Source organism: Diceros bicornis, chromosome 27, assembly GCF_020826845.1.
Source record: "Diceros bicornis minor isolate mBicDic1 chromosome 27, mDicBic1.mat.cur, whole genome shotgun sequence".
NCBI classification, from domain to species: Eukaryota; Metazoa; Chordata; class Mammalia; order Perissodactyla; family Rhinocerotidae; genus Diceros; species Diceros bicornis.
In genome coordinates, this window is record NC_080766.1 from 43,203,302 (window position 1) to 43,216,510 (window position 13,209).

The window sequence follows — 13,209 nt, forward strand, 5'->3', positions numbered from 1 at the left end:
CCCTGCACATTGGTTTGTAACCCTGGATCATTTGCCTCCCCCACCTGACCAGAGCCTGGTGTCCACAGTGCCTGGCACCTGGTAGGTAGTGGACAAATGACCGAATAACAGGACGAGGATGGATCCCTCGTCTGATTCAGGGCTCTGCTGTAGTAACGTGTTCCCAGCTCACCTCTGTAGGGCCTGAGTCTGCACCTCCCTAGACAGACCCTCCGGATCCGCCCCCAGGGCTTTGTACCAACAGTCCACCCAGCGGGACCCACAGTGGTCCGAGGCGGGGCAGCACACCTCAAAAGCCCAGGGCTGCCCAGCCCTGTAGGTGACCATTGACCAATTAGAAGAGATGGGAGGGAACAGCTGAGACTGTGGCCCCTCCAAAGATGCCCCTGTGTGACCCAGCAGCCCAGCGGGTGTCCTGGCCAGCCAGGTCAGCACTTCTCTCCCTCTCCCTGCCTCACTCCCCTCCTCTGTCCTCACCCTGCAACCCTGGGACGGCACCCTCCCCTCCACAACACTGGAGCTGGAAGCTCGGGCCAGGCTCTCCTCAGGAACCCCGACTGTGAAGGCCCTAAGCCAATGTGGTCTCAAGGGTGGGGCTGCACTTGAGGCCAGTCTTCCCACCACCCAGGGGAAGCCTGCACCTGAGTCCTCTCGATGGTTGAGGTGGGAGGGCCGTGTGTGATCCTCCTGCTGGACATTTGGCTCAGAGCATCTGAGAGGGAAAGGTGACCAGGTCAGGACTAGCCCCACCCCACCCCACCACATCCCCATCACAGGATGTGGTGGGTAGAATAACAGCCCCCCAGGATGTCCACTCCCAGTGCCCGGAACCTGTGAATGTTACCTTACAGGGCAAAAGGGACTTTGCTGATGTGATGAAGATAAGGACCCTGAGATGGGGGATGATCCTGGATCATCTGGGTGGGCCCAGTGTCATCACAGGGTCCTTACACGAGGGAGGCAGGAGGGTCAGTGTCAGAGAGACTGAAGGGGCTACACTGCAGGCTTTGAAGGTGGAGGCGGGGCCACAAGCCAAGGATGCAGGTGCCTCTACAAGCTGGAACAGGCAGGGAACAGACTCTCCCTGGAGCCTCCAGAAGGAACCAGCCCTGCCCACCCACTTTTAGCCTTCTGGCCTCCAAAACTGTAAGAGAGGACATTTGTGTGGCTTTATGTCACTAAATTTGTGGAAATGTGTTAGAGCAGCCGCAGGAAATTCACCACCAGAATCAGGCCTCCAGGCTAGGGGGTCTTGCTGGGGAGCTAGGCAGCGTCGGGAGGGTCAGAGTTGGTTTGAGAGGTGGAGTTAGAGGGGCTTCAGACAGGAAGAGAGCAGGAAGAGACTGACACTTGCATCTTCGACAGGAAGTACAACTACTTTTCTACCATAGGAAGATTTCACCCCCGGTCCCCGGCCCCACAACAGGCCAGCCACTGAGAAGCGCCACAGCTCAGCCAATGAGAAGCCGTTGCCGCCTTGAACTGTTACTTTGCCCCCAATGGACTTTCCTTTAGAAAAGCGCCGCCGTCTCCCCCTTTTCTCTATAAAAGCAGCTCCCTTCTTTGTTCCCTGGATTTACCTGTGATTCACCACAGCATGCACGTCCCAAATAGAATAAACTCATTTTGAGAGTAAGATAACTGGTGACTTTACTCTTAAGTGTACACTAGACTACATGTTGGATTGTAGTGCAGGACAATTGTTGATTTTCTGAGGTGTGACAATATTTATGTAGAATGGGGCTAGCAGACTTTTTTTGTAAAGGGCTATGTGGCAGGGGCCCCCAAGACCACCTCCAGCTTCACTGATTTCCTAGGAGGACTCGCAGCTGTGATTCATTATGAATACAAAGATACAAAGCAAAATCAGCACAGAGAGAAGAGTGAAGTCCAGGGGAAACCAGGAGGAAGCTTCCAGAATCCTCTCCTGGTGAAGGTACACAGGACTTGCTTAATTCCCCAGCAAGGAGCTGTGACAACACGTGTGAGAAGCCATCTGCCAGGGAGCTTATGTGAGATCAGCACCTGGGGTTTTTATTGGGGCCGGGTCACGTGGGCAGCAAAATCCAGACTCCCAGAGGGAGAGCCAGGGTCAGCACATCCATAGTGTTTGTACAAGTGGTTTACACCCAGTGAGGCACTCTTATCACAGGGTGATGGGAACCCTCCCAAAATCCACGTTCCCAGACACCAGCCAAGGGCCAACCTCATGAGCAGGACTTTCCAAGGACGCAGTCAGGGTTTATGTTCACTCTTTTCTGCACAGGTAAGATAGTGAATATTCTCAGCTTTGTGGGCCAAACAACTGCTATATAGTGCAAAAGCAGCTTTGGACAACATGTAAATGAATGGGCGTGGCTGTGTTCCGATAAAACTTTATTTTCAACAACAGATCGTTGGCCGGATTCGGCCCATGGACTACAGTTTACCAACACCTGATGCAGAAGAACGTCCTCACTTTAGGAAATGACCGTGAAGTACATGGTGGGGGAGAAGTGTCATGATGTCAAATAGATAAATAATCACACACACGTGGTTCATAAGCAAATACGGCAAAATGTTAACAATGGTTGAATCTGAGGGCAAGAATACAGGGGTTCATTGCCCTATTCTTCCAACTTTTTCTGTGTTTGGAAATGTTCATGACAAAAAGTTGGGAAATAGTGTAGAAACTGGTTTTGGAATCAGATTAGTTCTTTCACCAACTATTTAAGTCCCATCTATACGCCAGGCTCCACTCTAGGCAACACTGAAGCTCTGAACAAGACAAGGTCCCACGGGGCCGGCCCAGTGGTGTAGTGGTTAAGTTCGTGCGCTCCACTTTGGTGGCCTGGGGGTTCGCAGGTTCGGATCCCGGGTGTGGACCTACACGCTGCTCATCAAGGCATGCTGTGGTGGCGTCCCATATTCAAAATAGAGGAAGATGGGCACAGATGTTAGCTCAAGGCTAATCTTCCTAATAAAACAGAGGAAGATTGGCAACGGATGGTAGCTTCAGGCCAATCTTCCACACCAAAAAAAAAGACAAGGTCCCACCTCATAAGCTCAGGTTTGAGTGGTGATGCTGAGCAATAAAATAACAGATCCACGCTACAGAGAGGACAGTGTCCCTGTTGTGAAAAAGCCGAGAGCAAGGAAAGAAGACAACCAGGCCTAAGAGCATTTTTAATAGACATATAGTGAATTTCTGACATGAAATTTCACCAAAATAACTGAATGAAATGCACCAAAATATACTTTAAATAATACTTTATAGTACCCACAGCTGTTAGATGCTGATAGCTAATGAAAGATTTATAGAATACTCACTGTGACTAAAAATTAAATGTGCCTTGTTCTAAATCAAAATTATCCCTCTTTAGGAAACTATTCGAAGTCTGCTGTGCATGGGAAGCAAGAAGCATCAATGCATACGAAAATTAGCGGCAAAAGTATGCTGAGAAATATGATATTTGCAGTCTCAAATGTATTTATTCGTTACAAGGGGAAAGCTTCACCATGGAGAAACCTGGCAGACGACACTCTACTCAGGATCCACATCACCAGATTAGACAAGTGGGCATCACGTGCCCTCGATATGATGCACTGAAAGGACACGGCATCACTTTGGTGGAATTCCTGCCCAAAATGCAAAACCTCAACCTGATCCCGAGGAAACACCAGACAAGCCCAAACTGAGGGTCATTCCTCAAAATAAGGGATCGACACTCTTTAAGAGCATCAAGGCCATGAAAGACAAAGACTGAGAGGCTGTCCCAGATTGGAGCTGCCTTAAGGAGACATGGTCAGGGAATGAAAGTGGAGGGAGCCTGGACCAGAAGAGGACTTTAGTGGGACAATGGAGAAACTGAGTCCATTCCGTAGATTAGCTCATGGTATTGCATCTCAATGCTCACTTCCTGCCCTTGATAACTATGCTACGCCCATCCTTATGTACGAGGTTGACACTGGGGAACCTGGGTGAAGAGTTTACAGAGACTCTATACTATTTTTGGAACCTAAAATTGTGTCAATATAAAAAGTTTTAAAAGTTAGAAAAGCAAAAAAAGAAATTCTGATGGGAATTTGGGAATGGACGTACTTTCCAACTTTATACACATCACCCCCCACTCCCTGGGAGCACTCACCCCATGAGGGCAGGGTTTTGTCTGTCTTACATGCTCTGCACCCAGGACAGCAACTAGGAGGTGACAGTGTGTAGGAACACCACTGAATAGCTCACTAGGCACAAATCAGCAACAGAAGGGTGCTCATTTATCCCACAAATAATAAAGACCAGCATCTCTCATTTCTATACACTATCACGTGGATCCTCTTCTCAACCTAAGGTTGTCCTGTTTGTGTTTTGTTTTCTAGAATGTAGATACATCTGTGTCCATGGATCCTGTGTATTTCCCTAAGTCTTGGTCTTTCAACTCTAGACTCAACTTGATGAAAACAGGTGGGTCCAAGGGTGTGGGTGTGACATCTTTGAGGCATAATTCTGCATCTGAGCCAGGAGGTGTGTGCGTGAGCTGCAGAGAAGGTGTGCCAGTTTCCTGGGGCTCCACAACCTGGGGGCCTTACAACAGGAGACATTCATCGTCTCACAGGTCTAGAGGCCGGAAGTCTGAAGTCCAGAGGTCAGCAGGGCCGTGCTCCCTCTGAAGGCTCTCGGGGAGGGTCCTTCCTGCCTCCTCCAGCTTCTGGGGCCCCTAGTGTTCCTAGGCTTCTGGCAGCATCGCTCCAGCCTCTGCCTCCATCCTCACATGGCCTCCTCCCCTGTAAAGCTCTGTCTTCACGTGCTGTTCTTCCTGCCTCTCTGTGCCCTCGTTTTCACATAAGGACACCAGTCATTGGACTTAGGGCCCACCCTAATTCACTATGAACCTCATCTTAACTAATTACATCTGCAAAGACCCTATTTCCAAATTAGGGTCACATTCTTTTTTTTTTTTTTTAATTTAATTAATTTTTTCCCCAAAGCCCCAGTAGATAGTTGTATGTCATAGCTGCACATCCTTCTAGTTGCTGTATGTGGGACGCGGCCTCAGCATGGCAGGACAAGCGGTGCGTCGGTGCGCGCCCGGGATCGGAACCCAGGCCGCCAACAGCAGAGCGCGCGCACTTAACCGCTAAGCCACGGGGCCGACCCCTAGGGTCACACTCTGAGGTTCCAAGTGGACATGACTTTTGAGGGGACACTACTGAACCCACTACAGAGGTGTAAAGAAGATAAATAAATAATAGTCACTACATGTAAAGAGTGCCTACTGTGTGCTTGGGCCATCATGCACACCTTCTGTAAACCTCAAACAACCCTTCCTGGACTCCCACAGGTGTCCCCTCCTATTTGTAAGGTGAGCCCTCCCAGACCCAGGTCCAGCAGGGAGACAGAGTCAGACACCAGGAGGCATCTCAAGACAGGTGGAAACCTTGGGCAGGACAGCAGGGGGCTGAGCCCCAGGAGCTGCAGGAGGAGAAAAGGCAACAGGACCACCTTCCTTTCCCTCCTGACCATGATTTTCTGAGGCTTGGTTTTCTACATGGAGGAGTTTTCCGCTATGTGGTCAGATCTGTCTCTCCTTCATTCATTCATTCATTCATTCATGAATTACATAGCCTCTCCTTCCCCACTCCCCAGGGCTCAACCACACCCGACCTCTCATCCTCCTCTGAAGTTTCAGACCAGGCTGTGCCCCGACAGGTAGAGGAAAGGTACTGCCCCACACACCTGCTCTCAGCCACTCCCCCTGGGGCTCAGCGCAGGGCCCACATGCAGAAGAGGCTGGGCCTGCTCCTGCAGAGTCAGCACCCAGGGACGGGAGAGGCCGGCATCCAGTGAGGTGCAGCCCTGGGCAGTGGTGGGGGCTGGATCTTTCTGAAAGGCCAGTCCTGTCCAGACAGCTCCTGGCACAGGCCCCACCCTGCCCCCAGAAACACAGGGACGCTTCCCTGCCCAGGTGGTTGAATCTATTCTAAATCCTAGACCAAATCCCGCCAGAACCAAGTCCTTTACTGATGTCTTTGATCTCACCCCTAACCCAGCCTGAGGCCCTGAGAGCCATCTCCTCCCCACCACTGGACCCCTTTGTGCGTCTTCTGTCCACCACGTCAGCCCTTCACTGTGTCCCGGGTCACACGCTCGTGATGTCCACAGCAGCCCACACAACAGGCCAGTAGAAGCGGGGCGCTGGGCCAGGCCTTGCAGATGAAGGGCGCAAGGCGGGCAGGGCTTGATCCTGGACTCCGGGACGCGCTGGCAGCCCCCTGCCCCTCCCCCAGCTCCTCCGGGTCCGGGGCTGGCCGCGGGCTTCCCTCCCCCGCGCCCTCGGCACTTCTCGGGTCCAGCTCCCACTCCTCCCACTCGTCTTCGGGCCCTAAATGTCTCGGCCATTTCAGAGCACACCGCTGTGCATCGCACGCACCGGGCACTGGGTCAGGCTGCGGGGACACGGAGACCAGGGGAGGACAGTGGGGGCTGGGCGAACAGCACCACCTCCATTCTGCGTCCTGCCCGCGAGGACCATGTATTCTCCACATGCCCCGCGAGGCCCGGCCCCCGACCCCCCACCTCGCCCTCCCGGTGCGGTCCACACTCTCACCTCCAGCTCCACCTCGCGAGGTTTCTGCAGGGCCGCGCCTGCCCCGCGCCCTCGTGACTCGGCGCCCCCGGGAGGACGACACCAAACACCGGATGGGGGGGCCCGCAGCACAAGAGCCTTGGGCCCCTGGGGTGCCCGCGGTGCCCGCGGAGGCGGGAAGCACCCAGGCTGCGGCCGTGCGCCCGCCCCGCGCCCATCCCGACGGGGACGCAGACCTCGCGCCCACCCCGACACCGACGAGACACCCCCTCCGCGCCGGTCGCCGTGGACCCGCCTGCTCGTCACGTGACGCCGCGCCCCTTCCGGGGGGAGGGTCCCGGTCTGCACTCGTCGCCTCTGCCGGTTCGCGCTGCCGGTGGACACTCACCCTTCGCGCTCGGTTTCCACCCCACCGTCCGCCGCTCCGCCGCCGCCCACCGCCAGGATGATGTGCGGCGCGCCCTCCGCCACGCAGCCCGCCACTGCCGGGACCCAGGCCATCGCTGACCAGGTAGGCCGGGCCCGCGGGCGGGGCTGCCGCTCGGGGATGGGGGTCGAGGCCTTTTCCGGGTCCTGGGGACCGACCGGCCCAGGACGCTGAGATCGCGGCTGGAAGGCAGTCGGTGCGCTGGGTTCAGGGACCGCCCCCGGCCTGGGTCACGGGAGAATGCCCTCCAGCCCTGGGGGTGCGCTCGGCGGGGCTCAGAGGTGAAGGGCCCTGATGTAAATACCCTCAGGTTAGTTCGGAAAAATTCTGTACAAGACAGAGCAGAGGATGGAGCAGGTGGGGTGGAAAATAGACCGTCAGTGAATCTGGGGAGAGTGTGTCAGGTGTCCTCACCTAAGCTGTGATTCTAGCACTGTTTGCCCAGGTGTGAAACTGTCTCCTAATAAAAAGTTTTCAAACCATAAAGCAAAGACACAGACCAGGCTGGGTGGCAGAGGCAGAGCCTGGTCAGACCCTGGGCCGCTGCGTGACTCCCTGTGCCTCGGTTTCCTCATCTGTAACCTGGGTGTCAGGAAGGCACCTGCAGAAGGTTCTGGTGAGGGGGCCTGACCCTCTCGTCCTCATGTGTCACCAAAGTGGACTCTTTACAGGCAAGACAAGGTGCAAGGCATGGAAGGCTCGAGTCCTGAGTCTGGAGAGGAAAAGGGAAACAACCTTCTCTCCTGTGACTTTCCTCCCCTGCTGCCCCTACACCCGATGGCGGGCGGTCAGCCCGGGTCCTGGCTCTGGGTGTGACCACATGATGGCAGAAAAGGGGGGTGAGTCAGCCCCACGAGACCTTTGAAAATGAGGAATTTGCAGGGACTCCGCGGGTGAGCCTCGACGGGTGCTGGTTCCTGCTCTCCCCCGGCACCCGCTCCAGGGCCCAGCCCTTCCTCACGGTTCCCGGTTTTCCAGGCCCAGACATTGCTCACTGTCCCCTGGACTTTGAGGTGTGTGAGCTCATTCAGGAGAAGAGTGGCCGTCTCAGAGGGCTCCCTGAGTTGGTGTTGGTCACTTGAGAGTGTCGTGTCAGTGGCAGCGTGACTGCTACCTGGAGAGACTGGGGCAGCCGTGGGGGAGCCGGCTGCTTGCTGGGCGGCCCTAGGAGGAGAGGGGCCGGGCAGCGTCATGGAGCCTCTGGCTGCAGAGGAGGACAGAGGTAGAGGCTGACCTGGGTCACAGGTCGTCAGAGACTGTCCCAGCCTCCTCGAGAAGTGCCCACCAGGGGGGTTCTTGACCCTTCCCTGGTCCTCTGCCCCACCCTGGTCCCTGAGGGCCAGGAACGGACAGCTTCCTGACTGTCCTGGGGCCTTCTGTGGTCCGCAGGCAGTGGCCTGGGCTGGTGTCCAGGCCTCCGTGTCCCGTGTTCCACCCCCTCCATCTGGGTTTTCTCACCAGTCCTTGCTCACAGCCGGGGCTTTACTGCCTCAGCTCCTGAAACAGGCAAAGAGAGATGCTATTCCTGCCCAGACCCCAGGTTGGTTTGTGGGTGTCACTCACTCCCCTGGGCTTGTAACCGTCTGCAGGATCAGTTCCCTGCGGACGCAGCACAGTGCCCCGCAGGCAGCAGCACCGTTAAGTATTCAGACCCAGGTGGGCCCCAGGGAGACACTCGCACCACACTGAGAACCTTCCAGCCACTTGCAGAGAGCAGAGGAGCCTCAGGAGGGGGCCTGCCTTCTTTCCTGCTGAACACCCTCTGGCCTTCGCTGCCCGGACCCCAGTCTTCTCCCCATCCTCACCCCCAGGGGCCCCCTCCCTGAAGGTGCTGGAGGCCAGGCTCCTGGGACTCACCTGCAGGTGGTGATGGAGATCCCCCTTGTCTCCCAGCACCTGGCCTGCTTCCTGCAGCTGGTTTAACTAAACCCTGGAACCCTCTAGAACCACCTGGTCACTCCAGCACCAAGTCAGTGTACACCAGTGCCAACCAGTTCATCCAGAGAGCAGCCAGAGCACTTCCACACTAGATTCCACTTTAAATTTAAAAAAGACACCTGCTGGGCTGGCCCCGTGGCTTAGCGGTTAAGTGCCCACGCTCCGCTACTGGCTGCCCGGGTTCGGATCCCGGGAGCGCACCAATGCACCGCTTCTCCGGCCATGCTGAGGCCGCGTCCCACGTACAGCAACTGGAAGGATGTGCAGCTATGACATACAGCTATCTACTGGGGCTTTGGGGGGGGGAAAAAAAAAGGAGGAGGATTAGCAATAGATGTTAGCTCAGAGCCAGTCTTCCTCAGCAAAAAGTGGAGGATTGGCATGAATTTTAGCTCAGGGCTGATCTTCCTCACACACAAAAAAAAAAAGACACCTGCTCTCTGCTTCCTCCATAAAGATGCTCAGTTACTAAAAGGCCAAGACCCTGGAAACAGGATTGAAGCAAAAGAACGGTGACTGTGTGACACTGAAGATGAGGAGCAGCCTCTGCCCAAGGTCCCTGCACCCTAAAGAAATCATCTACAAAGGGGACAAAGCTCTTCATCTGTGGCATCATGTGTTAAGGAGAAATGAGTCCCCCGGAGTGCTGGCAGTAGGGGACAGTTAAGAGAATTAAGGCACATCTGTAAGGTGGAAGATTACATTTAGTTTAAAATTTTAAAAGTGTTTAGTTTTCAATTTTAAAAGAGTAATTTAAAAATTATATACAGTCTTTCTAATGAACTATTTGCATGTCAAGTAAAAAGAAAAACAGGGCATTATCTTGTATATGGTATTGCTATGATGAAAACAGAAAAATCTCCCAGGCCTGGAAAAGGAAAGGTAAAGGATACAGTGAAGTGCTATCACTGTACTTGGGGAGAATTAAGGAATCGCTTCCTGAACTTCGTCGATAGAGCTGAGAGTTTCCCGGGTCCCCTCGGTGATGAAGAACAGTCGTGGACAGAAGAGCTGTGAAGAGCGTTGTTAGAATTCAGTTTGTAACATTTATCCTGAGAAATGAGCTCCTGTGTAAGTTACTCTTGCAGGAGGGAAGCCCCCATGATGTTTCCATTCTCTCTCCTTCCGCAGGTAAAGTCCCAGCTGGAAGAGAAGGAGAATAAGAAGTTCCCTCTTTTTAAGGCTGTGGAGTTCAGGCGCCAGGTGGTCGCGGGGACGAACCACTTCATCAAGGTGGGGTGTTGGCCACGTGGGGGTCTAGCCTGAAGTGGGTGCTCGAGCAGATGTGGTTGGTATGGGCTCGTCGGTGCCCAAAGGGGGGTCCTGTGGCAGCCCCAGCTTCAGAGGTTCATGGCCCTCTAAAACTGTGTGTGGGTGTGGGTGTGCGCACGTGTGTGAGCCTGCCAGCCTCCTTGGAGGAGAGGACCGAACCTTTCAGACAACTAAGGGCTCTGATGGAGTGAGTGTGGAGTGCCGAGGGTGCGGGCTGGGGTGACCACTGCCGTTGGAGGAGGGAGATGGGCGTGTCATCAGCCCCGTCACTGATGACCTGAAGGGATGTGGCTTCTATGCATCCGGGCCTTTCTCGCTCAGTCCAGTCCCGCAGGGGAACTTGGGTCAGAGGCTGTCCCTGCCCCCCTCACTCCACTCTCTTTCCAGGTTCAAGTTGGCGATGATGACTACGTACACATTCGAGTGTTTGAAAGTCTCCCGCATGAAAACAAGCCCCCGGCCTTGACCAGCTATCAGACCAACAAAGCCAGGCACGACGAGCTGTCGTATTTCTAGTTCCTGATTCTGAACAGGGCCCGTTGGCCATGTGGGTCTCTGTCCTCTGAGGACATGTGTTGGGATCATAAAGGAATGTCGTCTCTACGCTGTGCCACATGGGGTGGAGGGTGCTCCGCACATCTGTGTGTCTCTGTTCCTAACTTTCATTGTGTTGATTTTTTTTCCTCCCAATCAATTATCTTAAATTACTTTCAAAGAAGACTTAATATGTTTCATTACGCATATTTTATGGTTTTGACAAATTTCCTGTCTTGGGTTTTTTCTTCATCTAAACCATAGTCACAATATAGAAGTGTCAAGAGATGAGCGTGACATCTTTATAAAGGGCTTGCACGGCCACGTGACAGCTGTCCCACGTGGAGCCCCTCCTGGGCCACCTGCTGACCTGGCTGGCCAGAGACCCCTTCCACCCGAGGAACAGAGCCCAGGGGGGTCCCCAAGGCCACAGCAAGAGGGTGGTAGACCCAGGATTCCCGGAGCCTGTGTTCTAACCACGGCTCCCCCACGCTGTGGCCTTGACTCTGCACCCTGCGTCCAGACCTCCACATTGAGGTTGCCAAGGTGTTCCTGCAAAGTAATCGTGCACTTCCCTGAGCACCGTCAGCCTGGAAGGCTCTCAGCTTGTCCACTGACCTGCGTGGCTCACAACCCAGAGCACCTGGGCAGGAGCACGTCTGCTTTAGTGATGCTTCTGGTTTTCAACAGGGTTACTGCCCGTTCTTGAAGGCAACCCAGTGGTTGGTTAGCCCTGTGTGTTTGTGTTTGTATTTGTATTGAATGGAATGAAAAAGAGTGCCCCACACGTTGTGAGAGTAAAGACAGTTCGGTGAAATTTCTGTGTGGTTCAGGCTCAGGGTAGAAAGTGTGTTCCTGAGGGTTCAAGTCAGTCTGACATTCCCGAAGTCCACTGTGCCCGTGTGTGTGTCGTGTGGTGTTTTGTGCCAGGTCTGCAGCTGAAGGATCGGGCTCTCCAGGTCATGAGGGCATGAAGAGCAGACAAGGGTGGGATGGTGAGCAAACAGAGCTTTGAAAGCGGCCATAAGACTGGAGAATGAGCTGTGTGTCCTGTTCTCTTTCTGGAAACTATGAGAATAAACACTTCATAACCTGCTCGTAGTCCTGGCAGAGAGTCAGACAATCTTGCGTTGAGAGGAAGACCCAACATACGTCCCACCCGGGACCTTACAGGAAAGGCAGGTGGGGGAGGTGCCATTTGGGGTGCTAAGAGGGGCCCAGCGGCCCGAGCCCTACAGGCAGGGAGCAGGAATCAGCAGGGGCGGTGGCCAGGGAGCCCCCACGGAGGCAGGTCTCACCACCAGGTCCAGAGTGACCGCTTCATGGGCACGGGGTGTGTTTCTGGGGTGATGAGAGACTTTTGAGACTACAAAGGTGGGGGTTGCACAATTTTGTGATTGCACCACATGTCACTGCACTGCGCACTTCCAAGTGGTTGAGTGTGTGTTGTGTGAATTTCACCTCAATAAAAACCCGGCATCAGGACTGTAAACCAGAGTCAGGTTTGGGGCCACCTTGGCATGGGGTCTGGGGGACAACACTGCACTGGAGCTCTTTTATCTGCCCCAGGTCCAGCCTCTGTCCTCTGCTCTTCCTGGGCCCTGGGCACTGACCCGTGGGGACACCTCACCCTATAGCTGCCGGGACCACCTCGGGGGCTCCTGCTGGTGCCCTCCCTCCTTCAGGACTTTTCTCTTGGTTCTGGTAAGCTGCCCGCCGGGTAGCCCTTTTAGTGCCAGGCTGGTAAATGCTCCCCTCTGTGGCCATCCCAGGGGTGCTGCACCACCCCGGCCGTTTCTGCCCCTTGTAAGTGGTCCCTTTAATGAGCACTTCTCAGATCACCCTGTCAGTGCCATCTGTTTCCCCAGGGACCAGGACTGATGTAAACAGAAGACACTGATACAGGGCCCCGCCCCTCCCCTGAGAGTCACAGACCCTCATTCTCAAGCTCTCCAGGCAGGGACAGGCCCCTCAGGGTGGGTAGGCTCCATTTCCAAGCCCGCCCCATCCATCCTCAGCCGCCCTCAGGGGACTCTCCTACCCTCACCAATTCTCCAAGAATGTCATTTCTCCCAAAGCCTAAGGGCTCTGCCAGCCCCTCCGCCCCCCATTCTGGCTGAACAGGCCCGCCGCTCCGTGCTAAGCCCAGGTTCTGTCCACACAGAGAGGGGACCGCTGGGAGCAGCCGGGAGAAGCGCCCGGCATCCTTACCAGCTGAAGAGGAGCTCACCCTCGGCCCTCCGTTCTCTAATTGCCCTCAGAACTTGGTGCCGCCAGAAATCAGGGTCCACTGGTCCAGGTGAGATCAGATGCGCGTTAGACGAGATAGAGGAACACGTCACTTATGCAACTTTTGGCCTGGGGACAACTGCCGACGTGGTGGTCTGTCTCATCACCAGGTGGAGCACATAGGAGGCCCCAACTGAGCTGCCTGGAAGCGGTGTTACCTCACGTTTCTGTCCTGGAAATAGCAGG

General features: G+C 54.8%; 1 protein-coding gene across 1 annotated transcript; it reads left to right on the forward strand.

Annotated features, from left to right (window-relative positions):
- Positions 1 to 6,919: 6,919 nt before the first annotated feature.
- Positions 6,920 to 10,961, forward strand: LOC131392916 (cystatin-B). Its single transcript, XM_058523201.1, has 3 exons — positions 6,920 to 7,074; positions 10,060 to 10,161; positions 10,588 to 10,961. The coding sequence occupies exons 1-3, from the start codon at positions 7,009 to 7,011 to the stop codon at positions 10,714 to 10,716; spliced, it is 297 nt and encodes a 98-aa protein (XP_058379184.1). The 5' UTR covers positions 6,920 to 7,008; the 3' UTR covers positions 10,717 to 10,961.
- Positions 10,962 to 13,209: the final 2,248 nt, after the last annotated feature.